We start from the raw sequence: 27,570 nt of genomic DNA on the forward strand, positions 1-27,570 counted from the left end.
ATCTGGAAGCTGGGGCAGGACTGAGTAGGGCTAGTTCCACTGGAACTAAAGCTCAGAGGGAGGGAAGCTAAGGCCGACACACAGGAGGAGGCCGCTGGTCCTTCTTGAAATCTGTCCTGGGTAAAGAGAGGAGGATCAGAGATGGGATGGGGGGAGGACTGTTGCTCCTAGAGGATGAGATAATGATAACTGATGAAAGAGGGAAGTCTTGACAACGATTGGGTCTCTGCTTTCTCTGCCAACCAGGATGGTCTTTGGATTGGAAAGGACAGGACGAAAATGGCTAAGAGGAGTTGATGTTCAAGATAAGGAAGAAGATAGCAGGGGAACAGCAAGCTGCCTGGGGTGCCAAAACACTTGGCAAATGGGATGGCTGAACCAGTAGCTACTTACTAGTCAATGAGTAGGACAAACAGTAGAGATGGCTGGAGGGTTGGGGGGGCTCCAGTGGAGTCAGTAGACTACATGCCAGTAGGTATTTCCAAATGCATTCCTTTTTAAAGGGATGGTTAGGGACCACCAGAAGAAAGAGGCCATGATCATCACAGAGGGCCCCCAGGAATAGGCCATCCAGAGAAACCTCGTAACCTTTCCTCACTGGGTTATAAAACTGGCAGATGAGAGAAATGGTGTTGATGGAAATTACTTGGATTTTAGCCAAGCATTGGACTGAGTTTGTCACACAATTCCAGTGGAAAAGGGAGATGTGTAGGTTACCTACCTAAGGTGAGAAGCCAGAGACAAAGAACAGTCCTTATCAATGGTTATATGTTACAGGAAGAGGACTAGAGGAGAACATCTCCCGAAGGGCTCTGTGCTATCTCATGGCTGTTGGCTCTTTTTTTGCTAAAGGCCCAGATGGCAGCAGGTTCTCCAGTCTTGCAGATGTCACAAAGCTGGAAGGGAGGCTAAAACACTGTGTGACAGAGAACCCTGCCTTGGTTGGGCCAAATCGGAAGGATCTGAAGGATTCAGTTCTGTGTACCACAGCTTGGGAAAGACTGATAAATTGATCATTGATGAATTGATGATTGATAAATTGGCAAGTGTTCAGAGGAGAACAACCCCCAGGATGGGGAAGGGCCTTGGAATGTTTGTCTTGGAGGAGAGAAGACTCGGAGGTAACATGAGAGCCATCTTCAAATGTCTGAAGGACTGTCACATGGAAGGGGGATTAGCCTTGTTCTCCTTGACCCCAGTGGCCAGAACCAGGGGGATGAAAAAAGCCAGTTTAGGCTGGAAGTCAGGAGAAACTCCCTCACAATTGATGCTGTCTGTTCCCAAAAAGGTGGCTGGCTGCCCCAGGAGGCAATGGACCTCCCCCCCCTCCTTGGAGGTCTTTAAGCAGAGGCTGGTCATGATGTAGGTAGGATTCTTGCGTAGGACTCGGTGGCCTCAGAGGCCTCTGCCAACACTGAGATTCTGTATGAAGTCTTGGGGACTGGTTGGCAATGACAGATGAGGGATGCCAACCAGATTCAAATACAGGTAGTAAGTAACAGGAATGTAGACAACCCATATCAAAATCCTGGGATTCAAAGGAGGAGCAGGAGTCAGGGGGAATCAGAGGGGTGAGTGGGACATCCTGATAGTCACGTCCTTTGTGCAATGGGATTTGAGGTGAGGTCAGGGCTGGAGATAGAAAAGTAGGAGGCATTGACACAGAATCATGGCGGTGAATGAGGTCACCAAGAAAGTGTAAAGAGAGAAGAGGACTGGCCAATGAGAATGGCCAAATGAAGGGATTGACAGGCTTGGGAAGGAGACCCAAGACAGTCAGAAAACTAGAAGGTGAGCCAGGAGCCTGTGGGGTCCCTGAGACTCAAGCAAGAAGGGTTATGAAGGAGGCACTGCCTGGTCGGGGAAACTGCTAAATGCTACAGAGAAGTCGCAGAGGGTGAAGACGGAGGAAAAGGCTAAGACCTCCAAAGGGGACTTTAGAGAGAGCAGCCTAGTTTTAGGATCAGGGGCAGGTTGGAAGCCCAAGTGGGCAGTGAAGAGGTAGAGGCATCGGAAAGGCCCTCCCAAAGTGGAGCAATGTGGAGGACCTACTTCAGTAGCCTGGGTCATTGTTTCTAGAAAATCATCTGGGACTCTGCGATCTTCAAGGAAAGCTACCAGGTTGTAGAACAGCTTTGCCAAGTTTTCAATGGCCTTATTTGTGGAAGCAAATGAACCAGAAGGGAATGGCTGAAACAATTCTGAGCCCTAGAGTAGACAGATGACAAGAAGCAAAGCAAACAGGTTTGAATAGAGGCAGAAGGAGGAAAGCTCGATGTAAGTTCATCAGCTCAGCAGAGGGGCAACAAAACTCTGACCAATTAACTCTGCTTGCCCCCGATGGGAGCTCCAGCCCCACTTCTCTGTGCAGACTAGAGAAAGAGCAATGGCACTTTGCGAGGGGGGTGTTCGAGTGTTTGTGAGGAGCTCTCTTTATTGTCGGATCAAGTAAACAGGGCAATACTGCCCTTGGAAACTGGGTGGACCCTTGGCAGTCATCTAGTGGAGAGAAGAAGTGGAGGTCCAGGAATCTGAGTGACTTGCTCAAGGTTGCAATAATAGTAAGTGGCAAAGCTTGGAATCAGTCCCGGGTCCCCCTGATTGAGTTCCAGAGCCCTCATTTTGCAGGTCGAGGCTGTGGGTTGGAACCTGCCACTTTTGAGCTGTGTGACCCTGGACAAGTCAGGGAATCTCTCTAGGTCTGTTTCATCTTGGAGCCGGCTGAAGGGGTGGGTTAGATGACGTCCGAGGGCCTTTTTCGAGCTCTTTAACAACTGTGCCAACTGAGCAAAGCGACTAGGGCGAACAGCTGGCGAGTTAGGGCCCTTCGGTAGTAGGAGAGGGTACTGGCCTCAGTCGGTCTCTGCCAGCGTGTCCTCGAGTCTCTGCTTGACCCTAGGAGCCTCAGTTTCCCTGACTGCGAAATGAAGGGTTTGGAGTGACGATCCTGATCCTCTTTCCCCCGCCCCTGAAACGAAGATGAAGGGACACGAAAGGAGGGGTGGCCGCCGAGGCACACTGGGGGGGGTGGGGGGTGGGGAGTTATTCCTGCTGAGCTTCGGTCTCTTCAGCTGCTCACTTAGCCCGGCCAGGATAGGTCGGGAGGGGCGGGGCGGGGCGCGGAGGGGCGGGCTGGACCCGGCCGCCCTGGAGCACGCTGGGAATTGTAGTCCACCGCCCCCAGCACCCGGGAGGAGTCCCGGAGAGAGCATGCGCGAAGGGCCCCTCGGGCGAGTGGTAAACAGAGACGTCAGGCTGGGGGTGCTGCTTGTGGGATCAAAACAAAAGGGGAAGGCGGGCTGGGGGGCGCGGGGTGCTCTGGGCGCGGGTCCGGGGCGGAGGGGCCGAGGCCCCGAGGGCCTGGCCGGGCGGGGGCCGGCGCAGGCGGGCGGGGGGAGGGGCGAGTAGGGGCCGGCCGGGGGAGGGGGTAAGAAGAGCCATGCCATGCGTGACTCGGTGCCCCGGGGAGGAGGAGGCGGCGGCGGCGGCAGCAGTGGGAAGGGAGGCTGGCTGAGAGTGGCCTGGGCCCCGGCAGGCTCCAGGGACTAGGCGCCTGGCAGGCACGTCTGGGGAGGAGCCCCCCGGGGCGCCGCCGCCGCCGCCGCCGCTGCTGCAGCAGCAGCAGCAGCCGGGCCAGCCGGGCCAGCCAGGGCAGCAGCAGCAGCAGCAGGGGCAGGCGCCCCCCGCGTGGCCGGCCAGGGCCACCGATCTGCCTGTGGAGGTGGGGGGGGGGGGTGCAGAAGGGGAGGAACAGCAGCAGCAGCAGCAGGAACAGCCCGAACAGCAGCAGCAGCAGGAGGTGGAGAAGGAGGAAGGATGGGCCCGGAGCCCTGGGCCCCCCTCGCCCCTGCCGCCGCCCCCCGGGCCGGCCCCCCGGAGTGCTGAGCCCCCTGAGCGAGGCCAGCCCCACCACGCATGGAGCCCGGCGGCCAGCGGGATGGGGAGCAGCCCGGGCCGGGGGCGGCGCGCGCGCTGGACGTCGATCCCGACTTTGAACCCCAAAGCCGGCCCCGCTCGTGCACATGGCCCCTTCCTCGGCCCGAGCCCGCCGCTCTGGGGCCCGAGGGGCGGCCTGAACCGGGGCCGCCTCTGCCGCCGCTGCTGCTGCTGCCGCCGCCGCCGCCGCCGCAGCGGCAGCCGCTGCCCGAGCCTGGGGGGGGGCCCGGAGCCGCCGGCCGCTTAGGGGCCCCCGTCGGGGCCGCCGCCGCCGCTGCCGCCGTCGCCGCCGCCGCCGCCGCCGCCGCCGCCGCTGCCACAGCTACGGGGCCCCGCAAGGGTGGCTCCCGCCGGAACGCCTGGGGGAACCAGTCTTACGCCGAGCTCATCAGCCAGGCCATCGAGAGCGCCCCTGAGAAGCGACTGACGCTGGCCCAGATCTATGAGTGGATGGTCCGCTCCGTGCCTTACTTCAAGGACAAGGGCGACAGCAACAGCTCCGCCGGCTGGAAGGTACTGCGTCCCCCCTCCCCTCCCTCCCTCCCTCCCTCCCTCCACGGCTCTCCTCCCCCTCCCCTCCCCTCCCCTCCTCCCCCCCACCCCCCCACCCCCGCCAGCTGTGTGCCGCAGCCCAGTCCTGGCCCCCGTGCCGCACCGCACCGACGGGGAGGGCGCCCTTACATCCCCTCCCCAGCCTCGCAGCCCCGGGCAGGCGGGCACACACGGGCGGACGGGGGCGACGGCTGCCCTGCACTGCCCTCCCCTCTCCTCCCCTGCCGTCCCCTCCCCTGCCGTCCCCTCCCCTCCTCTGCCCTGCCCTGCCCTCCTTCTGCCGCTGCCGCTGCCGCCGCCGCCGCCGCCGCCACCGCTGCCGCCGCTGCTGCTGCCGCTGCCGCCGCTGCCTCGGTGGGGACGTGCTGCCGCAGAGCTCTTTTGGCCCTGGTGAGGAGGGGGCCCGTTGCGGGGGGGGGGGGGGGGCGGCACTGGATCGGGGAGGTGGCGGCGGGGGGGGGGGTCCATCAGGGGGCTCTAAAGAGGCAAGGCCAGAGGGGGAAAGGCTAGGTCTGCAATGATTGCAGCCCCTCCGGGGCCAAGAGGAGCCCCTGGGGAGGCGGCACTGCGGGCACCACCTGTTGTGCCCAGGGCTGCCGACCAGCCGGGCCTTTGCCCGAACTGGCCTCGCTTGGCATAGCAATGGAGGGGCTTGCCATCCATTCATCCATTCAGCAATGGGGAAGCGCCCTCCAGGTCCCAAATTCTAGGGTGTTATCTTGAGCTGGAGATTGTGGGAGCTCTCTGAGCATCATCACAGAATGATGTGGGGGAAGGGGATGGAGCACAGGGTGCCCCCCTGGGGGGGCACCTCCCTAGAGATGGCCAGGAAACAGACTCTTGAGGCTTATAGAGCCATTGCCCCAAGGGGGAGCCCCCCTCCCCCACTGGTGGATTTTTCCCAGGTTCTGCTGCTGTTGCCACCACCACCATCACCACCACCACCGCAGCTGTTTGCCTGGATATCCCCCCTCCCAAACAGCTGTGGCAGCCTGTACCTACAGCAGGCACAAAGGGCATAGAAGATAGGGCTCAGGTCCAGACCATCCCCAGGGGTTGAAGGCCTACTCAGTGCAGGGCTCCCATCAGGTACTCAAACACTGGGCTCGCCAAACCAAGGTGAAGCCCACCAGGTAGCCTGCTCTGCTGCTCTGTGCCCATAGACCAGACCACTGCTCTTCTCACATGACTTGGCTTGGTCTGACTGCTCAGGGTTCGAGGGGCTTCTCTTTCCCCAGCTGGGGTGAGGGGCTCCCAGCCCAAGATGATCCTGTCATCCCACCTGAAACAGGCAGCCTGAGCTGGACAGCCTTTAGCTGAAGCCCAAATTCTCATTGCTGCCCATTGACAAGACAGCACCAGATTGGTAATGAGCATAACTGACATTTCCTGAGCTCCTTACCATGATCTCATTGAAACAGTAGGCACCAGGGGTGTTGCCCAGAGGAAGAAAATGATTGGCCTATAGTCCCCCAGCTAAATGGCAGAGATGAGATTTGAACCCAGATCTCCCTGGTTTCAGGTGGGGGTCCAACAGGATCCTGTAAGATTAGGACCCAGTGATTCGGCTGCTTGAGCCCACCATGGGGACCCCTCCTGGGGAAGAGGTGGACTAATAGGGGCTAGTCAATGATTCTGGCTGCACAACAGGTCAGGCCAGAGCCGCCTAAATCTGCAGGCCCTTGTGTGTGTGTGGGGGAGAAAAGATGTGTCCGAGGAGGGGCTGGAGAGAGCCAGGGACCAGCCACTGGGCCTCATTTTGCTGCCATCCAGAATCTTCAGCTTTGTGGCGTGTGTTGCTAAGAGCTCAGCCTGGCTGAGGAGGTGGGAGGGGGGGCTCTCTCAGATGACGTCAGTCAGTATCAGGGTGGCCATGGCAGCAGTGGTGCCCTCACTCTAGTGTCCCCAAAAGGAACATGGGAAAAAAAACCTCTCATCAGTGAAGCAGTCATGAGCCAGGCTGAAGGCAAGAGGAATCAGGCTCTGCCCAAGCCATTCTGAGCCCATCCCCCTCAGAGCGGAGGCTCTAGGTCCTGGGGCCACAGAATTTTAGAGCTTTGGAGCTGGAGGGACCTTCAGGAGTGTTCCTCCTGCATGCAGATTGCCCGGTTTAGAGGCACAGCCCTGCCACTCTGATCACTCTCTACTCTCCATCTGTGTCTGTCTCTCTAAAGCCGGGAGAGGGACTGCCTTTGAATCTGGCTCCTTAGAGCCAATAGTTCTAGTCCCACCTGTACCCGGCAGGGCTGTCATGAGGAAAAGGCTGCAGAGATAGAGGGGCCCTGCCTGCTTCTCCAACCCCTTCCCTGCTTTTATAAAGGGGCGGGTGAGGCCTGGGACTTTCCAGACCACCACTCTGCTAGCTTCTGACCCAATGGGGGCTCTGAGTGGGAGAAGGCCAGCATGGTGTGGCTAGATGGCACCTTCTGAAGTGCTTGCTAGCTAAGCACTCACCCACTGGCTTGGCTTCCTCACTTCTCAAAGCTCAAGCTGGCACTGCCACTTGGGTCTTGGAGCTGACGACTAAGCGGGCCCTTTCTTCCCCTCTCTGGGTCCCCCACTGGACTAGATGACAAGGGTGAAATGGATTGGGGGTGGGGGCAAGGAAAGGCTCTGCTAATCCCTGACTCCCAGCGCAACATCTGGCAGAGCTGGGATGGGGCACCCAGAAACTGAGGGGAGCCTCACAATCATTGGCACCTGGGAGAGGAAAACATTTCATTGGCCAACCAATTGAGAAGTACCAAGTGTGTACCCTGTGACCTGTGATGGGAGGAAGGACTAACTAGGCTCAGGCCCTGCCTTGGGGAGCTTCCGCTGAAAATGGGTTAGTAACCAAGCCCCAATCAGCAGGCATACTGTGTGTCAGGCACTGAGCTAAGAACAACTGGGGCTGCCTAAAGGCAAAAGCCAACTCTGCATGATATGGTAATGGAAGAGACAAACATGATGGAAATAACCAAGTCCATTCAGACAAGGTCCACTGGTGGAGGTGGAGGGGACCCTTAGAGGGGAAGGCTCCAGCAAGCAGGAATGAAGTGCCCAATTGTGCGGGGCAGACGGGCCAGAAGGCCAGCTTGGAGTTCCGAGCAGTTTCTTCCCTAGAGTACACACAGGCAAGGTATTTAGGGAGGAGGTGAGCCTTGGGCCTGGAAATGGAGAGAAGGGCAGGGCTCTCCACACAGTAGGGAAAGAAAGGCATGTGAAGCCAAGGAAGGCAGGTCTTCACCAGGGGTTGAGGGAATTCCCATGTTCAGTCTTAGAGTTGTGAGGTGGCACCACAATAGCAGGAGGCCTGGGCTAGGAGTCAGGAAGACCCCGAGACACTTCCTGGCTGTGTGACGCTGGGCAAGTCACTGAAACTCTGCCTCAGTTTCCTCGTCTGTAAAATGGGGGTCCTGAGTAGCACCTATGTCACTGCTTTCTTGTGAGGATCATTTGAGATAGTGTTTGTAAGGCACTTAGCACCATCCCCGGCACATAGGAGTTGCTGTCGAAATCCCCTTGGTGGCAGTGATGGGGACAGTGAAGTCCTGGCTTGCAGTGGCCTTTCTGGGATGTTTGGAAAGATCCAGGGTTTCACCCCCTCTGGAGGTAGCTGCTGTTGCTGTTCCTCCTCCTCTTCCTCGTCCCCCTCAGGCCTGCCACTCAGCTGGAAGTGCATCTCAGACAGTTATCTGGGACAATGGCATGGTCACCTAGCTGGGATATGTACTGGACTTGAATCCAGGTTCCCAGGGCACATTTTATGTCCGCTCCTCCAGGCTACTACCTCTCTGTTCTTAAAGTTCATTCATTCATGAGAATCAATCACATTCAAATACCACTTGATCCTTTGTAAAACTGGAGGGGCCCAAGGTTAATCTGCTTCTATAAATCAGGAATATGCATTCCCCTGACGTGGGAAAGTGACTTAGCCAAGGTTGCCAGCTACTGAACTGGCAAGGCTGGGATGGGAGCCTGGCCTCCTAACTCTCCAGCCAGTGGTCACTGCTCTCATCCGTAGGCCTTCTTTTTCCGTTGTGCCTCTGCCAGTGATGCTTTGGGGATGCACCCACCATCCACCTTTCTGTCACCCTTCAGTTTAATGGAGAAGACTTAGCCATTTGAGGCCTCAGAGGGCAGCTAGGCCAATACTCCCTTCCCCCATTCTACAGACGGGGAAACTGAGGTCCAAAAAGGAGAAGGGACTTGCTCACAGCCATTTAGCCAGTACACAGCAGGTGTTTGGTTTGGTTTTGAATTCGAATTCTTCTCTGTGATTTATGAATCCCTGATTTGCAGCCAGCTGTGTGACAGAGCATCCCTAGAAGAATACCTGTAATAATAACGATGCTAGCAAACACAAGCCCCATTTATGGATGAAGGGCTTTGCATTTACACTGCTGGTATTGTTCTCTTGACTGGACATGAGGAAACTGAGGCTATAGGGGGTAAAGTGCTATGCCCAGCCCACAGCTGGCCCTCGTTCTGTACTTGAGGAATGGGTTCTAGTCCAGCAACTTCAGATATCTCCTTAATGTGCCCTAGCAGCCCTTCACACTCTGATCAGCCCTCAGGGGTGGGAGTGGAATCAGACTCAGGTTGTATATGGCCCTGTGGAACATTCTGGGCTGGGCCATAGACAGAGGCGTCTCAGGCTTAGCTCCCTGCCTCCCCAAGGAGCCCAGCACGTCTTCGGCAGCCTGGCACAGAGCTGGGACTGAGCCAGCAGCCTCCCGGGCCACTTCACTCCTGACCCTTCTCCTTCTGTGCCCCTACAGAATTCCATCCGACACAACCTCTCCCTGCATAGCAAGTTCATCAAGGTCCACAACGAGGCCACTGGCAAGAGCTCTTGGTGGATGTTGAACCCCGAGGGCGGCAGGAGTGGGAAGGCCCCACGGAGGAGGGCAGCCTCCATGGACAACAGCAGCAAGCTGACCCGAGGCCGGGTCAAAGCCTCCAAGAAGAAGACGGCGACGTTGCCTGAGGGGGCCGAGGGTCCTACTCCCGCCAGTCCCGGGAGCTACTACCCCAAATGGCCAGGTAGCCCTAGTCCCCGAAGTCCAGATGACTCCGAGGTGTGGACGGCCTTCCGTCCACGCAGCAGCTCCAATGCCAGCATGGCCAGTGCCCGACTGTCCCCCATGGGGACAGGGCTGGGACCGGAGCCTGAAGCGGGGGTAGCCGAGGAGGAGGTGTTAGCCTCCCTCACTTACCCAGGCAGTGTTCCCCCAACAGTCAATGAGGAGCTGGAGCTGCTGGATGGGCTCAATCTCACAACCCCAAGGCCTCTTTTGCCCCAGGGTGCTGCCTCGGGCTTCTCCCTGCAGCCTGCTGGGGGCTCTGGCCCCCCAGCTGCTTTCACTGGCCCCCTGTTTGGCCCTTCCGAGGGGGCTCTGCCACCTGGGGAAGGGCGCTTCTCCAGCTCCCAGACTCTGGAGGCCCTGCTCACCTCTGATTCCCCACCCTCCACTGATATCCTTATGACCCAAGTGGATCCCATCCTCCCCCAGCCCTCAACCCTTCTTCTGCCTGGGGGGCTGCCTGCTTCCAGCCCACTGCCCCCAGGAGTCAGCCTGGGCCCTAAGCCCTTGGAAAGCCAAGGCTCAGGCCCTCTGCCTCCTGCCCTCACCCTGATGGCAGCCCCTGTGGGCATGGAAAGCACTCCTGCCCCTAAGGCCCCGGAGCCTGCTGTGCCCCCTCTCTCCGATGAAGCTACAGACCAAGACCAAATGCCCCAGGACCTGGACCTAGATGTGTACATAGAGAACCTGGAGTGTGACATGGATCACATCATCAGCGACCTAGTGGATGGGGGCGAAGGGCTAGATTTCAACTTCGAGCCTGGTTCCGGAGCCCCTAGTTACCCTAACAACTCACAGCCCTCTACCCACTCCTGGGTCCCCAGCTAAGTCTGACCAGGTAGGAGAACAGAGCAGCCAGCTGGCAGGGGGGTGGGGAGGAGGGTGGTCTGCTTGGGGCTTGGGGTGAGGGAGGGTGGGGGCCATCTCCTGAGGGCTTGCCTGTCTCCCGGTCCACATTGTCCACCAGGCCCCTTCTCTCTCTGTCTCTCCTCCAACAGGTCCCTGGACCATAGCTGGGAGCTCCTTCCCCTGCCCCCCTCCCCCAAGAAGGAGCCGAGAATGTCCCCTTTCCTTCCTACCCTTGGTCCCTCCCCCGGGACCAGAGCCCCTCAGGTCTGGGCATGGGGGACTTATAAATGTCCAACTGCTTTCAAGGGGGTATCTGAGGGGTGGGAGGGAGGGGGTTTATTCTCACTGTGCCAACAGGGGCTAAGGCCCCCCCTCCCCCCTCCCAGGAGCCACCCTCTGCCTCTGTTCCCTTCCCCCTGCCCCCCCCATAAGAGCGTCGCATGGGCGCTGCCACACACACACACTCACCACGCATATACACACACACACTCCCCCAAAGGCTTTGGGGCTGCTGCCGGGGCAGGCAGTGCTCCTGGGAATGTGAAGCCGCTAGTGGCCTTACCCCTGCCTTTGGGAGCAGGACCTTTTGTAGAGAGCTTTATCCAGGCAGGCTGGGCCAGGCCAGGAAGGCTGGGCTGGGCTGGGCTGGGCTGGGCTGGGCTGGGCTGGGCTGGGCTGGGCTGGGCTGGGCTGGGCTGGGCTGGGCTAAGCTCCCTGGCTCACTCCCTCTCTCACTCAGTAGGTTGGCCACAGCCCGCCAGGGCCTGGGCTTTTTTTATGCAGTGATCCCCAAACTGGGGGTGGGTGGGGGCAGGGACAGAGGAGGGCCCAAGCCTGAGCCCTGGAGCAGCCAGCCAGGCCAAGGCAAGCCTTTGGAAAGCTGCAGATAACCTAAAAGCTTTTTATAAACTTTTTACGATATATAAACACAAGTATAGAGATTTTAACAGAGAGGCAAGGTGCTAGGGTTTGGGGGGGGATTGCTTTTCTTTGGGAAGGCTTTATAATCGTGACACAAGGCAAACACTACAGACGGCAGACAGACAGACAGACAGACAGACACATCCAGATGCTAGGGAAGGAGGCTCAGTCCCTGGCAAGCCCCAGGGGAAAGGGGGAGAGGAACTGCAGAAAGACGGAACAGCCTGGCCTCCCCAGGGAGAGGCCAGTCCCAGGAAGGCTGTGGGGGCTGGGGGGGGGGGCCTGTGGTGGCTTCGGGAAGGATCCCCCATTTGTTTGGAGAAGGAAGGAGCTCAAGCGCCCCGAGTCCAGGGCCAGTCTTTAGCCCTTGGAGCTCCTGCCTGGGCACTGAATTCAGTGCCACCACTGCCGCTGCCACCACCACTGCCGCTGCCACCGCCACTGCCGCCGCCACCGCCTGCTGCCGTTGCTGTTGTTGCTGCTGCTGCTCCTGCTCCCACCAATGCCACCACCACCGCCACCACCGCCACCGCCACCGCCACCACCACCACACCACTACCACCACCAGGGCTGGGGGATGACTTGGGCGGGTGTCTACAGACCTCCCTCCTCAGAGCCTTGGCTAGCTCCTCCCCCAGCTCCCTCAGCACAGTCCCCTGCCCCTCCCTGCTGTGGGTTCCCATCGTGTCCTGGGTCCTGCCCAGATTGTGTCAATGTATGTATGTACTAGATCCAAGTGAGAAAGTGTGTCAAATGATTAAATTAAATAAATGGAGACATAAATAAATAAATGGCAAACATAAAGAAATAAATAAATAGATAAATACCTGGAACTGGGCCTGCCTTCTGCTGCCTCCTTGTCCTCCTAGGGAGCCTGGGCTGGAATGGCTGCAAAGTGTGGCAGGGCTGGCCTGAGGTGGTGCTGAGGGAGCTGAGTGTCAGTGGGGCATGTGCTAGGGCCTCAGATAGGCCCCTGCTGCCTTACCCTCACCATTTGCCCACCATCAGTCTTCGTTTCTATTCACTGAGGCTGACCCTCTCTTCTTCTATAACTACTCTGCTCCAGCGGCCAACTGCCCACTCCAACTCAAGTTGGAAAGAACCTTGGAAGGCCACTACTTCAACTCCAACCTGAGGCTAGAACTCAGCCCTGAAGGCTCCACAGGACAGGGAAGGCCACCAAAGCAGCACGTCCCTCCCATTGGCCCCAGCTCTCTTCAAATAGTCAAAAATTCTGGGATCAGGGTTGCGCTCCTTGTCAATCTCCAGGATACATATGCCTGGGTGGGTCTTTCAGTGTTAGGGCATGTTCCTTGACCACCCTGGTCTTTGGGATGTCCATCGCCATTGGCCCTTCTTAGTGGGCAGCTCCAGGAACTGAACTCAGACCTGGTGTAAGCGTGGGCTCTCCCTGGGCTTGGGACAGTGGGACACTCGGGGCCTCATGTGGCTCGCTCACTAGCTCTGCTGCCCCCTACCCCTGGCAGAGACAGGTCCTGTTCCACAGAGGTAGGCCTGCCCAGGGAGTAGTGCTGCTACTTAGCCAGTTTATTTCTTGACTTAGCGATGTTTATCTTTCTTGCTGGCCAGTTCAGGTTTAGTCTTGGGAGATGCAGCAATCCCCCTGCGACTGGCTGCCTCTTCTTCCAATGTCCCTGCTGTTCCCATTCGTCCTGTAGTTTTGGACTAGATGGGGAGGGGGGCCGTTACTGGGCAGGTGGCCCCATAGGCCTGCAGGACAGGACCAGAGCAGGGAGCAGGGGGCTGGGGGTGGGGCTAAGAATGCATGCAGCTAGGGCTGTGGATGGCCAGAGCCAATGGTGTCTCACCGGGATGGTCATGTAGGAGTCTATGGGTGCGATTTTCTTGTTGTCTTGGCCGCGGAGCATCTTTATTCGACTCTTTTCCAGATAGTCACATTGGGATTTAAGGGCATCTGGAGCCCAGAAAATGAAGCTTGAGCCCCTCAGGCAATGAGGAAGTGCCCTATTGGCCTGATGGTGGTCAAACTCCCCAAGACCCCACCTACTCTTTGCCTGGCCTGTGCCCTCTGTCATGGGGGCAGAGGCCCATGTGGCATGAGCATGGTTCCTGTGTAGGCTAGGGAGTAACCCACCAATCGATCATCAGGAGCCTTGCCCATAGCAATGGGAATAGAAAAGCAAGGTGACAGAGATGGAGACAAAGATGGCAACAATGACGTTCAGGGAGCTGGGCTGCAGGGGGCACAGGGCAAGACACACCAAGAGATGCCTGCTTTGGCCCATTACCTCCCTCTCCAACCTCTTGCTCCAGCCTTAAAGGCACTTAGCACAGCCTGATGTGGTTTAGTTATCTGAGTCTGGGGGCTCTCTCCTCCCCTTCCCTCCCTCCCATGAAGCTCCTGGAGGGTAGGAACCGTCACTGACACCCAGGTACCCCAGGGCCTGGCCCTTAGGAAATGATCGTGGACCATCCAGCATTTGTGTCTCAAGGCCCTCTGTACCCCCCACCTTGTCCTCCATGCCCTCTCTGGCAGATTATCGTCCCTCCCCACTCAGCCCCATCATGCTCCATACCCAACAAGTCTTGCTCTGGTTCCTTCAGAAGGGGCACAAAAGCCCTGTAGGCATTTTCATTTCTCGATCCTGCAAACAGAGCCTTGAGCTACCCCCAGCTTGAGGCCTCAGCCTGGCCCAGTTCTAAGACTTTCAGACCCCGATTGCAAACCCTGCCTGCCCCCTTTTCTCTTGGTCCTGAGACTTCACTTTAGATCCTCTCTTCAAGATAGGGCCTGGAGTGGAGCACAGAGGGAGGGACCTACCCTCTCTTGAGCTAGAAGGGAGATTGAAGGTCATCAAGTCCAAATACTTCATTTTACAGAGCAAGAAGAGAAGAGAACAGGGGAGTGACAGGACTTGCCTAAGGTCACACCGCTAGAAAATGGCCCAGATCAGACTGGAGCCTCTATCTCCTGACTCCCCATCCCAGGAGATGCCCTATCTTGGGCCCAGGGGGATGGTCAGTGGGAAGATGGCAGACTGCCATGGGAGTCTGAATCCATCTAGGCATGCTGCCAAGTTCCTACCTGGTGGCCCACGTTCCACCTTGCAGATATAGTAGATGTTTCTGGCTTGGAGGAACTTGGTGGCAGGTTCCCCGGGGAACTTCACTAGGAACAGTAACTTCAGAGTCCCAGATTCATCACAGAGGTCAATGACTTCTGGGGGGAAACCGGAGGGAGAACGAAGGAGCAGAGATCACAGGGCAGGGGCAGCTCCCTCTGTGGGCCCCGATGGGGGGTTGGCTCTCTGCCCCTCACCTGGATCGCGCAGCCCCACTTTGCTTCGGACATAATGCAACAGTAGCAGGACGGAACAGTTGGTGTTGGCTAGAAACTGCTGATTATCTGGAAGACAAACAGGGCAGGGGAGGTGTTGGAGCCCTCCTCTGGGAGCACTGTCGAGGGGGCACCAAGCCAGGCAGAGGCCGCCAAATCCCTTCACTGGCCATGCCATGCTGGGCAAGACTCCTGAGCTCAGAGGGGCAACGCGATGTCTTGGCCGCCCCCCTTCCCCCCCCCCCCCCCCCCGTCCTTATCTAGGATATGCCAGCTTGGCCAGAGGAGCAGATAGCAGGCCTGTGACTCCCTGACCATCTAGCCCTCACCTCCATGCCTGATGCAAATGAACATGCTGAAGAGCCATAAAGGGCTCAGGGGCTGACGGACACTGGGACGGGGACAGGAACGGAGGGGGTACGAACGGCAGATGGATCCCATGAGACTGTTCAGTGTGAGATGTGGGCTGGTTTAGTGAAGGCGGGATCAGGGGTGGGGCCTAATACAGCAACTCAGTGATTATGAGCTCAGGCAAAGGATGATGATGAGGAGCCGGGCGGGCGGGTGGGCGGGGTGGCTGGGACTGAAAAGGGTCCAGCTCCCCCAGAGGGCACACAAACCCCCATTGACCCTTACTATCTAGAAGCACAACATGTCCCACAGCCTAGGCCTGGCATGTGCTCCACCGCGCCCACCCCAGGCATCCCCCTCCTCCCTCAGACACCACAAACATGCCCGTTTCTCATGAACCGAAACTTTATTCTTGTTTTTTTCATTGATCCAGGAATAGTAGTGAGGAGGGAGGGAGAGTCCAGAGGAAAGGAAGGGCTGGGGCTGGGGGAGGGAGGACAAAGGAAGGATTCAGGACCGCCGCCGCTGTTGGGCTGGCCAGGGGTGGGCAGGTACGGAGGTGGGGGAAGTTTCCAATGAGGGGACCCAGAAGGAGAAGGGGGCTGTGGGACTGGCAAAGTATCCTTAGGAGGAGGCCAGGGCTTGGCTACTGGTTGTTAGGGTGTGTGACTCCAGTCTCAGGGCTCAGGGTCCAGGCTGTAGCTTGGTGGAGGGACCCAGTAAGGGCTGTGCTGGCTGCAGGGGGAGACCTCGCATCCCTCCGCTTGGGCCCCTGTCTTGGGAGGGAGCTCGCTGACGTGACACAGCCTCTCACTGTAGTCTGGTTGCAGACTCTCAGCCAGTCCCTTGGACACACCACTCCATGTCTAAGAACAGATAGCCACCCAAGGTCAGAGGTCAGTTTGTGGAATGGAGGCAGAGAGGAGGAGAAAGGAAGGTTCCCACAGCCCAGAGGAGGGGAAGGGAGAGGAGGACAGGACAGGAAGGCTGCTGGGAGGGCAGGAATCCTCAAGGTTACACTGGGCTTTCGTCCCTGATTCAGTGGCCTTCTGTCTGCCAGGGAGTTCTTCTCAACTCTATGTACACCCCAGCCCCCACCCTCTTAGTCCCTGGGCCACATCCTGCCAGCTAGTGTGGTCACCCTCAACACTTGAGCAAACAGCCGGTCTCTATAAGCTCAGGGGTCTATGTGTGTTCTCACCGAGAAGTTTCCCTGGTGCGTGGTAACCAGGTCATCCAGGCTCTTGAGGTTGGGTATTCGGGGCATCAGGATGACCCATACCCTAGGAGGACAGATTAGGCAGGATGAGGGCCTGGCTTCCAGGGGCCCCACTGGTAATGAGCCCAGTTGGTGATCATGAGAGCCTCGCCCCCTCCCTCTGGAAGAGCTGGTTTAGTTGCTGGGGACCCCTTTCCACTTGTGCCCTCCCCCTTCCCCCGAGTCTCACCGCTCCAGTCGGGTGAGCATGGTGATGAGGATAATGAACCCAGTGAGAAGGCCAAGGGGAATGAGTACGGTCTCCAGCAGGGGCAGCGAGGGCTGCTCTAGGGCACCAAAGGAAGGGGCCTCATGGAACCACCCCCGTCAGGGGCCCAGAGCATTCCCTCCCACCCCACCCTTGGCCAACCTCGCCTCCCTACTGTTACTCAGCTGAGGGAAGGCTGGCCAAACTGGGAAAGGGAAGGGATTAGAGCTTTACCCCGTGGCCTTCTGCCCCCCCACTGGACCACATGGCTCCATTGACTCCACTGCTGGGCATTGCCACAGTAAGGGCTGAAGCGGCTTCGGACTCGGAACGTATAAAGTTTGTGCCCATCTACGCTGGGCAAGACAAATTGCTGCCTCTGTTGTACAGTCTGCTCCTAAGAAAGATGGAGGCAAAAATGAGAGGAGTGTCAAGGGGAGGATGCCCCCTAGTGACCAGCCCCTTCCTTACTCCTCTCCATAAGAGAGAACCTGAGTGAGAGCGGCCTCAGAGGCTGGCCATCCTAACCCCTTCATTCTACTGAGGAGGACACCGCGCTCCAAAGAGAAGAGAAGCGACCTGCTAAAATCTGGCAGAATGAGGATTCAAACCCAGGTCCTCTGACTGCAAAGTTGGCACTCTCCCTTGGGAGAGCTCAGGTCCTTGTGGCTGGGGTGCCTGCTTTCTCTTCCTCTCCCCTCTCCGTCTTGGATCATCCATCGATACAGCCCACATGGATTGCTCCCAGGCTAGTCCCCTGCCCTTGCATGGTTCCTTCCTCCCCCCTCCCCCAATCTGGTCACATATGGAAATGGGGCTGAGGGCAGTTGGGTGAAAGAAGAAGTGGAAGCCAGGGGAAGGTGAGGGTGCTTGGATAACAGGCTCAGTGCCCAATCTCTTTGGGCCTGCTTTCCAACCCCCTGCCCACTCACTGTCCAGCCGGAGTCAATGTCACTCTTATATTGTACCAGGTGTTCCAGACACATGGCCTTGTAACTGTTGGTCCAGTTGAGCTCCAGCTGTGAGTCACTCACATTGGAGACTGTCAGGTTGTCAGGAGCCCAAGGGATCACTGGAGGAAGGACATGTATGCGTGGGTGTGTGTCGGATTAACCCTCCCACCTCTGCCTGGCCCTGATCCCCTGGGCAGCCCTCTCTCCCCCTCACCCACTAGTTCTTGGGACATTCTGGGGCAAGAGCAAGCTCCCCACCCCAAGGCTCCTCCCAGACACCCTCTCCCCTTCCTTATACCTTGATCCTGAAGTTTGATTTCCTGCTTGGAATGTCTGCCGGCTTCCCCAGGAGCCAAAAGATCCAGATTGAAGTTTTTGTAAATATCGATATCTTCACTGCCAAACCAACAGCCTGAAGTGATGCTCCCAGTAAATATGTACTGGCCACATTCCTTGCGGGGCTCCCTGTACCTGAGGGAAGAGGGGGGCACTCTAGAGTCCACCCACCCGGCTAGGACTTCTCCTAGGGGCAGCAAACTGGGAGGCTCTCCAGGCCCGTCCCACAAGGTCTCAGTCTCCCAGCGCATCCCCCTGTGCTTCCTAGAGCCTCTTTTCACTGCCTCCTCCCTCTTTTCCCAGTCTTCCTTCATACCAGTAGTACAGGGTCAGGTTGGTAGACTGGGGTCCGGAGCTATTGTCCCAGGTGCAATTCATAAATTCAACATTGAAGACCCAGCACTGTACCTTTGGGAGGGGTGCAGGGGTTGAGGACTCCGGAAAGAAACCTAGGTGGGAATCAAAGAGGAGACAAGACACACAAATAACCATCAGACTACAAGGTTGCCTGAGGGAAGGGGCTCCTTCTAGCCCATCCTGTCCCCACCTCCCTCCCTTGGAAAGTCTTGGGCCCATCCGGCTGAGGTGCCTGGCTCTGATCTTTCTCTTCTCTTCCCATTTCTCAGCCTTCCCCTCCCTGCCTCTCACTTGCCCAGGTCCCAGTCCTCCCCACCAGCCATAGTGTCCAGGCTCCTTTTGGGAGGGAGGGTGCGCAAGGCCATGGCTGCCCCCAGCAGTGCCAGTAACAGGAGCATTCTCAGGCTGGCGACTTGTGGCTGAGACCTGAGCTTCACTTTCATTTCTGTGCATCCGAAGCCAGGGGCCCCTTATCAGCTACCCCTCACCACCCACGAAGTTCCTCTAGTCATAACTTCCGGTGGAAAGAACCTGGGGGCCTGGGCTACCTCTTCATCAGGGCCTGTCTAGGGAGGGAATGACAATTAAAGGACTGTGCACATAAAGCAGCCCAGCCTTCAGGTGGAGGGGGGGAGTGTTATTAAGGGAGGCTGGGGCTGCCTTGGGGGTAAAGGATACCCTGATCCATCCAAGAGGTGGAGCACTGCTCCAGAAGGGCAAAGGTCCTGGCAGAAACCACCTTCCCTGAAATTTGGTTTTTGATCACTCAGGCCCCTTGATCCCTTCTGTTTCTCCATTGTCACTAAACTGCTTCTGGTCTCCATCCATCCCTCTCCATACCAGAAGCTTATTAGTCTTTGTTTTCACCTAGTCCAGTCTCCCTATATTACAGGGGAAGAAACTGAGGTTTATAAATGTTTATTGACTCTCAGACTGGAGCCTATATCTTTGCAAAGTCAGGCACTATTGTATTTTCCCTTTGCTATCCCCACAAAAGCTGTGAAAGTCATTTCTGGCCTAAGGCCAGACTGAGGCAAACACCTTCCTTTCCTGGAGCCTACTGGTAGGTCTCTATTGCCTCTAGGAAAAAGGTGAGATGGCTGTCCCCTCCCCCTTAGTCTTTTCCCTGAGCCTGAGGCAGCTTTAGCTTCCCTAGGAGTTCCTTGAGGGCAAACATCACTGGGGGGGGGGGGGGGGGTTTCCAAGTGTCTAACCCCTAGCTGGGTACTGAAAGGGGCTGAACTGTGCTGGTTGCCTGATTGACTAGCCGATTGTTTCCCAAACTCCCAGCTCCCTCCTTTCTAGACAAAGGTACATTCTTCCTCACTGCCCCCGCCCAGGCTGCTTGGCTTACTTGTCTTTCCTCACACATTCTTTTTATTTCTTTAAAGTGTTAGCTACAGCCTGGGTTTTCGCCCCAGATGCGGAGGGAACAAATGAGATCACATTCATTCTTACAGCATCATCATCTCCCCCACCCTGGATCCTCTCTCTCTCTCTGAGGGTCTTAGAACAAAGACCACAAAAAGGGAAGGGGTGCAGATGGACACTTTAGCAAATCGAAGACTGGCCCTTCTAGCCTGTCTCCGGTCCTCCCATGCCTGGAATGTACTTTTCTCCCTTTGGCCTTCTAGAATCCATCTCCAAAAGCCACCCAGTACTGCCCTGCCCTGCCCTGTCCGAATCCTTCCCCGATTTGGGGAGCCAAAGAGTTCGAATTTCTACAGGACAAGTGCTCCTCCCAGCAACCTTCTTGGCTCCATTTGACAATTGAGGAAAGTGAGGAAGATGGAGGTTCAAGTGACTTGCCCAGGGCCGCACAGTGTGTTCTCGGCCGGCTTGGAAGTCACCTCCTGCTGCGTCTGCACTGGGGACTAGCTTTCCCTTCGAGTTGCTCTGTCTTGTCTTCTCTTTGATTGGCTCTGCTCCCCTCGAACCCCCCCCACCCCACCCCACCCCCGGCGCTGTGAGGCCGGCCTCCCTCACACCTCCGAAATCGGAAGCTCCTTGAGGACTGGAACCTGGACTATAGGTTCCAAGGCCGGTAGTCAGTGGGCAACGAGCCGTTGCCCGAGGTGGCCTAGCCCCAGGGGCCACTGGTACAGCTCTGGGGCGGGCAGACGGAGAAAACGAGGCGGCTCGAGGCAGAAAGAGTCAGGGAAACGCACGTGGCTCCGCAGCCGGCCACTCGACCGGGGACTAGCCCTTTTCCTTTCCCTCCCCTTCCCGTCCCTTCCCCCGCTCAGCAGCCCCGACCGTTCGCAGTTTCCGGCCCCGCCCCTGCGCAACAGCCCCGCCCCCCACAAAAGACCCCACCCCCGCCCCGCCCCTACCCCCGCCTCCTTCCGTTCTCGGCCCTCCGTCGTCTCTCTCGGTCGCTTTCCTCACTCCCGGCCGGGCCCAGCCGGCGCCGCGGCGGCTTGGGGCTGCCGGCCAAGATGGCGGCTTTTGGCATCCTGAGCTACGAGCACCGGCCGCTGAAGCGGCCGCGGCTGGGCCCGCCCGATGTCTACCCGCAGGACCCCAAACAGAAGGAGGTACGCGCGGCTCGGGCTGGCTGGGCCGGGACTGGGGGGGGGGGGCGATCGGGACGGGGGGGAAGGGCGGGGGAGGGAGAGGGAGAGGGAGAGAGGACACCTGGGGGCCGACCGGCAGTTGGAGACCCGGGCTCCTGGAGTCCTTCCCGCCGCCGCCACCGTCGCCGGCCCGGAGGATGCCTTGGGCCCCGCCCGGGGCGCCCCGCCAAAGTTGGCCGGCCTAACCCTCCCCCCCTCAGAGAGTTGGGGACCCGCGACCGCCGGCGCCGAACTGTCACTAACTGTCAGCGAGGGCCCCCTCCCGGCCCCCGAGCCCGACTGCCCATGGCTCAAGAGGGTTCTCCTCTCCCTCAGGACGAACTGACTGCTCTGAACGTGAAGCAAGGCTTCAATAACCAGCCCGCCGTGTCCGGGGATGAGCACGGCAGCGCCAAAAACGTCAACTTTAACCCGGCCAAGGTGAGTCCCCACTCCCGGGGCCCGAGATAACCTCGATGTCCCCCCAGGTTTCCTCACTTATCCCCCTTGCCTCCCCCCCAATTTTCTTCAGCCAGACCCCCCCTTCTCAGCTATCTTCCCAACCTACTCCCCCTACAAGTTCTCCCCAGCCTACCTTCCCCCTTAAATTCTCCTCAGCTAGCCTTCCCCCCCCCCCCCCCAGCCACCTGCCCTACTTTCCCCTTTCAACCAATTCCCCCAGAGAGGCCCCCCCAGCCGGCCAGCTTTTCCAACTAGCTTTCCCTGGTCAGCCTCTCCCCTTCCACCCCAGTTCCCCCCAGCCACCCTCTTCTCTAGCCTCCAAAGGGAGGAGGGACTAAGTGGGCCAAAGCTGGCACTTGGAGGAAGTGGGACTACACTGAAGGACCCCTGCTAGCTTACCTGGCAAGGAGGTCAGTGAGGGGGCACTCCTGGCCAGCTGTAGCCTGGCCCTCCAGGGTGAGAGCACTTCCTATGGACTCCTTCTCCCCCCCCCCCCCCCCCCAGATCAGCTCCAACTTCAGCAGCATCATTGCAGAGAAGCTTCGGTGTAATACCCTGCCAGACACAGGGAGACGGAAGCCCCAGGTGAATCAGAAGGACAATTTCTGGCTGGTCACCGCACGTTCCCAGAGTGCCATCCACGCCTGGTTCACTGACTTGGCTGGCACCAAACCACTCACACACTTAGCCAAAAAGGTGAGGTGCTGCATTCTGGGGCCTAGGGGCCATGGAGGAGAGTTCCTCCTGGCTCCCAGCTGCCAGCTCTTCCCCCACTGCCATTTCAAACTTGTCCCATTTGGAGCCCTCTTTGTCACTGCTGAGCTGACCCATTTGGCCATTTCTTACACATCACTATTATCTCCTGTCTCCTTGCCTTTTAGGCACAACTACCCCCCCCCCCCAGGTCCCCCTCCTAACTTCCACCTCTTAGAACCTCTAGCTTCTTTCGGAGCTCTGTCCATGGTGGCACTCTATGGACCCCCTTCTGGGCACTGCCTCTCCTGGGGCCCTGGGGTGTTAATGCTCTCTCTCTCTTCCCAGATTACTCAGTTATTTCTGTATGTTCGGAGTATACAGTAAGGTCCTGAAGGGAGGGATGGCCTCCCATTTCTTAGTGAGCCCCAAGACCTGTGGGACTCAATTCGATTGACCTGGGAATGGGTCCTCGTGAAATGGCTTAGGAATCCTCAGAATGCCTCTGCTGCTCCCATTCAGGTCCCCATTTTTGGTAAGAAAGAGGAAGTCTTTGGGTACCTGGCCAAGTACACCGTGCCAGTGATGAGAGCCGCCTGGCTCATTAAGATGACTTGCGCCTATTACTCAGCATTCTCAGAGACCAAGATGAAGAAGAAGCATTCCGTCGACCCTTTCATAGGTGAGCGATGCCAAACCCAGAGCAGCCACACCTCCAAATCCCTTTGCTTTCATGACTTCCCAAATGAGAAAGTCCCTCTCTCAACATCAAGCATCCCTTTCTTTGTCCCATTTCCAGAGTGGACTCAGATCATCACCAAGTATTTGTGGGAGCAGCTGCAGAAGATGGCTGAGTTTTACAGGCCAGGGCCTGGGAGCTGTATTTCTGGCTCAGGGTCCCTCTCCCACGAGTTGGATACGGCCCTTCGTCAGTGGGACTACAATGAGAAGTTGGCCATGTTCATGTTCCAGGTAGCAGGAAATGGGGTGGGCTGAGCATGTTCCTGGCATGGCTCAGTAAGCAGCCAAGTTTCACTTGGTACTTACTAGGCCCCTGCTACAATGCCCTCAAAATGAAATCTCAGGATGGCTCCCTCTGTGTCATTCCCTCCCCATTCATAGTCCACCTTCCTACCCTGTTTCTTTCAGGATGGGATGCTAGACCGGCATGAGTTCCTCACTTGGGTCCTTGAGTGTTTTGAGAAAATCCGACCAGGAGAGGATGAGCTGCTCAAGCTGCTGCTCCCCCTGCTGCTGAGGGTGAGGCCCTTGGCCCTGAGGTTGCAGGGCAGGATAGGACAGAGGCGAGTCCCTCAGTTCCAGTCCTCAGTGCAAGGGGAGGGGGGGGCGCATCACTGGAGGGTTCTGAGCACTCCGTCCTCTCCACAGTACTCAGGGGAATTTGTTCAGTCTGCATACCTCTCTCGACGTCTTGCCTATTTCTGTACTCGGAGACTGGCCCTGCAGCTGGACGGTGTAAGCGGCCACCCTCCCCACGTGCTTGCTGCTCAGCCCAGCAACACGTTGCCCCCCACCCCTGCTCCTCAACCCCCAACTTGCAGCCAGTCCTCCACACCCTTTGGTGAATTGCTTCAGTGTCCTCAGCATCGACCTCTGGTTTTTGGGCTCAGCTGCATCCTTCAGGTGAGTGCTGGATCATGGCCAACCTTTGGGGTAGGCTCTGGGTGGTAGTCAGGAGAGAGGCCTCATGAGGGTTGGAAGTCAGGGCCTCACAGAGCTTGGCTTACTAGGGTCCCAAGGCAAAGGATGGTAGTGGGAGAGAGGGGAGGGTTGGGGCAAGTAGGGAAGGCCTCATCTCCTCCTCAGCTACCTGCTCTCTGTACTGGAACTGGAAGGATGGTGCCAGGCTGGAGCTTGATCTGTTTGCCCTTGTCTCGAAAGGACCTCCTAGTAACCTAGGCCTTTTTGATCCATTTGTCTCTTAGAGCATCCTTCTCTGCTGTCCCAGTGCTCTCGTCTGGCACTACTCACTGACTGATAGTAGGATTAAGACAGGCTCTCCTCTTGACCACCTGCCTATTGCACCCTCCAATTTGCCCATGCCTGGGGGCAACTCTGCCTTTACTCAACAGGTACCCTAACTAGTGGGTAGGCTAATGGTTGGGGGGGGGGTCAGAGGAAGGCACTGTAGTCCCTTGTCGTGCTATTCCTTTTAGCCATTCTGAGAGGCTAGGGGTCCAACCCTATCGCACTCTCTCTCTCTCTCTCTCTCTCTCTCTCTCTCTCTCTCTCTCTCTCTCTCTCTCTCTCTCTCTCTCTCTCTCAGGTCCGGGCAAAATTACGGGAAATTGAACAACAGATCAAGGAACGGGGCCAGGCCGTTGAAGTTCGCTGGTCCTTTGATAAATGCCAAGAAACAACCGCAGGTGGGTCCCTGGGTATTTAAAGGCAGTGCCCAAGTTGGGGGGGGAGCTGCAGCGGGGATCCCTGAAGGATCCGGCACCTCCTTTTCAGGATTCACCATTGGGCGAGTGCTCCACACCTTGGAAGTGCTAGACAGCCACAGCTTTGAACGCTCCGACTTTAGCAATTCCCTGGATTCCTTATGTAATCGCATCTTCGGACTAGGGCCCAGTAAAGATGGCCATGAGGTAAGCATCCAGGGGCTGGGGCTTAAGGGGGCCTACAGAGTGGAGGGAGGAGCAGCAAAGGCCAAGATAGAGATGAGGCAGGGGAATGGCACCAATACAGGTACTGGCTAGTGTTTGTCTGAAGACTTGATGTTACCAGGCCTAAGATGGTGTGCCATTGCTCAGTTCTCTCCTCTTTGTTTGGCATGTCAAGCAGCTAGATGGCCCGGGGTCACAGCGCTTAGAGTCAGGAAGACCTGAATCCAAATTCATCCTCAGACATTTGCTAACTGTTTGACCTTCATTTCTGTTTGCTTCAGTTGCACCTACTTCCTGGGGTTGTTGTGAGGGTCCAATGAGATGGCTTGGGTAAAGTGCCCCACACATGGTAGACTCTTCATGACTCTTTTCTTCCTCCACCTGGCCCCTGCTCCACTTCTGCACCTCTTCCCTGGTCCCCAGATCTCCCCAGATGATGATGCTGTGGTGGTGCTGCTGTGTGAATGGGCTGTCAGCTGTAAACGTTCTGGCCGCCACCGGGCTATGGTGGTCGCCAAGCTCCTGGAGAAGAGACAGGCGGAGATCGAGGCAGAGGTCAGAAGGGAGGAGAGGAGGAGAACTAGGCTTGCTTGCTGAGGGCTAGGGAGGTGGACTGGAGTTGGAAGCCTAGGAAGGCAAAGATCAATAGGGGCTGGAGTTGTGGGGGCCGGGGGGTGGGGGCAGAGGTGTGGGGAATGAGGGAGGTCAGAGAAAGCCCGGAGGGGTGGAGAGCAGAATTCCAAGGGGGGAGCTGAAGTGGACAGTTCAGAGAGTTTCTGATTCGAGAGCGAGGGAACTAGGGGTCAGTTGTGTCTCCATTCTGTCCCCCGCTAGCGCTGTGGAGAGTCGGAGGCTGTGGACGAGAAGGGTTCCATCTCGTCTGGCTCCTTGTCTGCTCCAACTGCTCCCATCTTCCAAGATGTCCTTTTGCAGTTCCTGGACACGCAGGCACCCATGCTAAGTATGGATCACTGCCCACTGGCAGCTGCCCCTCCCTCCTCCCCCATAGAACACCATGATGCTAAGCCCCATAGGGACCTGTACTGAGCTGATAGGCCTCCCCTCAGAGTAACTTGGCCCATTGTTGAAGGCTTGTCTCTAGGTATTTGTCTAAGTGGCATTAGGGATAACTAGGTGGCTCAGTGGATAGAGCCCTGGACTTAGAGTCAGGAAGACCCAAGTTTGAACCTGACCTTGGGCCACAATTTATTTACCCTGTAACCCTGGGCAAGTTATTTGACCTGTCTGCCACAATTTCCTCACCTGTTAAATAGGGAAAATAATATCTTCCTTCCAGGTGGTGAGAATTTGTACTGGTCTTAGAAGTTTCTGGCATGGGGACAGCTAGGTGGCTCAGTGGATTGAGAGCCAGGTAGTCCTGGGTTCAAATCTACCCTTGGATGCTTCCTGGCCGTGTGACCCTTGGCAAGTCACTTAACTAATCCCACTGCCTAGTCCTTACTGAGTTTCTGCCTTGGAACCAATACACAGTATTGATTCTAAGGTGGAAGGGAAGGGTTTATTTAAAAAAGAAGTGTCTGGCACATAGTAGGTGCTTATTAAACTTTCAAATTTCATTTCAAAGAGACCCACATAGAGGAATAACAGGAAATCTAACAAACTGAGGCCAGCTACCTGGGGAACAGTGACATTTTCTTGTTCTGTATGGGGTCGCAGTGTGGAGCAAGGCCAGGCAGAAACCTTCCACCTTGCCTCTTTTTCCCTGTTGCCTCGTTCCTCCCCCTCACTCCAGTCTGTTTCTCCAGCTGATCCCAGAAGTGAGAGTGAGAGGATAGAGTTCTTCAACCTGGTGCTTCTATTCTGTGAGCTGATCCGTCATGATGTCTTTTCCCACAACATCTACACCTGTACCCTCATCTCCCGAGGGGACCTGGCCTTTGGGGCATCGGGACCTCGGCCCCCTTCTCCCTTTGATGATCCTCCAGATGACCCTGAGCGAAAGGACACCGAAGGCAGTAGTAGCAGCAAGCTTGAAGTGAGTGGGCTCCCTCTCCCCCTGCTTCATGTCCTTAGCCATCGCCAAGCTTGCTGGCACCCTCTAAACCTGGCCATTCTTTCCCAGAGGAGCTCCCCTGCCCCCTCACTGGCTGTGTCTTTCTGTGTCCTCAGGACCCGGGACTCTCAGAGTCTATGGACATTGACCCTGGCTCCAGTACACTCTTTGAGGACATGGAGAAGCCAGACTTCTCGGTAAGGCAGGCCCAGGCTGAAGGGGTTCTGGTCCTCTCTTCTGTACTTCTAGTGCTCTTCTTTGTAGAGCTGGTTTTCCCTGCTCCTGGATCTCCTCTCTCTCTCCAGATGTTCTGCCCTTTCTTTTTTCCTCAGATGTTCTCTCCCACTATGCACTGTGAGGGGAAAGGCAGCCCATCCCCTGAGAAAGCAGATGGCGATAAAGAGACAAAGCCACTACTGAAGGAGAAAGCTGAGGGGAACTTAGGGGTTCTCTATGAGCAGCCACGCCATGTGCAGTATGCCACACACTTCCCTATTCCCCAGGTACCTGCCTCCTACCTCCTGTTGGTCTGTGACTAATTAGCATGGTGCCCAGGGCACATGCTCCTGGGATGTGATCTGGGCGTCCTTGGGAGAAGGGTATAGTATAGAGGGAAGAAGGCTGATGGGTGTTCTTGGGCATCACTCAAGGGGGGGATTGGGACCAAGTTGGATGAGTCTGACAGAACTCCTGGTGGGACAACACAGGAGGAGTCCTGCAGCCATGAGTGCAACCAGCGCCTGGTGGTCCTGTTCGGGGTGGGAAAGCAGAGAGATGATGCCCGCCATGCCATCAAGAAGATTACCAAGGACATCCTGAAGGTGCTGAATCGTAAGGGCACCGCTGAAACTGGTGAGTTTCCAGGCCTCCCTGGTGACAAGGACCCTGAGGGATCTGTGCTTTTCATCTTCTCCCTCCCACAGGGCTCCTCATTACGAACGTTCAGTAAGAGCTCCAGGCCCCCCCAGCCCCCCTCTTCTTCCACTCTGCAGGCTGGACATGGGTCACTGCAGATGGGCCCCAGGGAGGCTTGGATGGCCGAAGGTTCCTGTGGTAGCCTGAGCCCTCAGAGAGGGAGGAGGCCAAGTTCTTCCTGGCAGCTCCCGG

General features: G+C 57.3%; 4 protein-coding genes across 19 annotated transcripts in view; 2 read left to right on the forward strand and 2 right to left on the reverse strand.

Annotated features, from left to right (window-relative positions):
* The first annotated feature begins 3,189 nt into the window (after positions 1-3,189).
* Positions 3,190-12,160, forward strand: FOXO4 (forkhead box O4). Of its 2 annotated transcripts, none has more exons than XM_056809461.1 (3): positions 3,190-4,878; positions 9,252-10,395; positions 10,556-12,160. In XM_056809461.1, exons 1-2 carry the CDS (start codon positions 3,916-3,918, stop codon positions 10,383-10,385), a joined length of 2,097 nt encoding a protein of 698 aa, XP_056665439.1. In that variant the 5' UTR covers positions 3,190-3,915; the 3' UTR covers positions 10,386-10,395; positions 10,556-12,160. The 2 variants fall into 2 exon arrangements, with proteins under 2 accessions (XP_056665439.1, XP_056665440.1); XM_056809462.1 differs by having other exon boundaries at positions 3,205-4,449.
* A 694-nt stretch (positions 12,161-12,854) lies between these two features.
* On the reverse strand, positions 12,855-15,132 carry CXHXorf65 (chromosome X CXorf65 homolog). 2 transcript variants are annotated; one of them, XM_056809464.1, is made up of 6 exons: positions 14,976-15,132; positions 14,629-14,715; positions 14,395-14,526; positions 13,886-13,954; positions 13,157-13,263; positions 12,855-13,013 (listed from the first exon to the last, which is right to left on the reverse strand). In XM_056809464.1, exons 1-6 carry the CDS (start codon positions 15,085-15,087, stop codon positions 12,888-12,890), a joined length of 633 nt encoding a protein of 210 aa, XP_056665442.1. In that variant the 5' UTR covers positions 15,088-15,132; the 3' UTR covers positions 12,855-12,887. The 2 variants fall into 2 exon arrangements, with proteins under 2 accessions (XP_056665442.1, XP_056665441.1); XM_056809463.1 differs by having other exon boundaries at positions 14,395-14,529.
* A 252-nt stretch (positions 15,133-15,384) lies between these two features.
* Positions 15,385-27,570, reverse strand: part of IL2RG (interleukin 2 receptor subunit gamma) — a 29,922-nt gene continuing 17,736 nt past the window's right edge. Inside the window, exons 1-8 of one of the 3 annotated variants that reach the window (XM_056809521.1) lie at positions 20,098-20,355; positions 18,069-18,201; positions 17,715-17,887; positions 17,396-17,535; positions 16,698-16,860; positions 16,446-16,542; positions 16,199-16,280; positions 15,385-15,863 (exon numbers count right to left, since the gene is read on the reverse strand). In XM_056809521.1, coding sequence (XP_056665499.1) covers positions 15,675-15,863; positions 16,199-16,280; positions 16,446-16,542; positions 16,698-16,860; positions 17,396-17,535; positions 17,715-17,887; positions 18,069-18,130 — 906 coding nt within the window. In that variant the 5' untranslated portion in view covers positions 18,131-18,201; positions 20,098-20,355 and the 3' untranslated portion in view covers positions 15,385-15,674. Of the gene's footprint in view, positions 15,864-16,198; positions 16,281-16,445; positions 16,543-16,697; positions 16,861-17,395; positions 17,536-17,714; positions 17,888-18,068; positions 18,202-18,425; positions 19,225-20,097; positions 20,356-27,570 lie in introns of those variants that run through there. The other 2 variants (XM_056809519.1, XM_056809520.1) reach the window with 2 other exon arrangements.
* Positions 20,445-27,570, forward strand: part of LOC100013374 (non-POU domain-containing octamer-binding protein) — a 109,172-nt gene continuing 102,046 nt past the window's right edge. For 8 of the 12 annotated variants that reach the window (XM_056809488.1, XM_056809492.1, XM_056809489.1 and 5 more), the window contains exons 1-16: positions 20,445-20,646; positions 21,001-21,105; positions 21,631-21,822; positions 22,342-22,501; positions 22,619-22,791; positions 22,969-23,079; positions 23,209-23,463; positions 23,766-23,912; positions 24,107-24,206; positions 24,295-24,431; positions 24,873-25,004; positions 25,284-25,410; positions 26,216-26,445; positions 26,580-26,660; positions 26,796-26,966; positions 27,171-27,315. In XM_056809488.1, the coding sequence (XP_056665466.1) occupies positions 20,548-20,646; positions 21,001-21,105; positions 21,631-21,822; positions 22,342-22,501; positions 22,619-22,791; positions 22,969-23,079; positions 23,209-23,463; positions 23,766-23,912; positions 24,107-24,206; positions 24,295-24,431; positions 24,873-25,004; positions 25,284-25,410; positions 26,216-26,445; positions 26,580-26,660; positions 26,796-26,966; positions 27,171-27,315 (2,365 nt within the window). In that variant the 5' untranslated portion in view covers positions 20,445-20,547. The remainder of the gene's footprint in view (positions 20,647-21,000; positions 21,106-21,630; positions 21,823-22,341; positions 22,502-22,618; positions 22,792-22,968; positions 23,080-23,208; positions 23,464-23,765; positions 23,913-24,106; positions 24,207-24,294; positions 24,432-24,872; positions 25,005-25,283; positions 25,411-26,215; positions 26,446-26,579; positions 26,661-26,795; positions 26,967-27,170; positions 27,316-27,570) is intronic. The other 4 variants (XM_056809484.1, XM_056809485.1, XM_056809486.1 and 1 more) reach the window with 1 other exon arrangement.

This window comes from Monodelphis domestica, chromosome X, assembly GCF_027887165.1.
Source record: "Monodelphis domestica isolate mMonDom1 chromosome X, mMonDom1.pri, whole genome shotgun sequence".
Lineage (NCBI taxonomy): Eukaryota > Metazoa > Chordata > Mammalia > Didelphimorphia > Didelphidae > Monodelphis > Monodelphis domestica.

Excerpts from the sequence above, each read along its gene's own strand:
- FOXO4 (XM_056809461.1), top strand. The coding sequence starts at position 3,916 with ATGGAGCCCGGCGGCCAGCGGGATGGGGAGCAGCCCGGGCCGGGGGCG. Across the intron at positions 4,879-9,251 it reads GCAGAGCTCTTTTGGCCCTG|AATTCCATCCGACACAACCT; the intron begins GTGAGGAGGGGG and ends GTGCCCCTACAG.
- CXHXorf65 (XM_056809463.1), bottom strand. The coding sequence starts at position 15,087 with ATGGGATCCATCTGCCGTTCGTACCCCCTCCGTTCCTGTCCCCGTCCC. Across the intron at positions 14,530-14,628 it reads AGTGGGGCTGCGCGATCCAG|AAGTCATTGACCTCTGTGAT; the intron begins GTGAGGGGCAGA and ends GTTTCCCCCCAG. Across the intron at positions 13,014-13,156 it reads ACTCCTACATGACCATCCCG|TCCAAAACTACAGGACGAAT; the intron begins GTGAGACACCAT and ends CTCCCCATCTAG.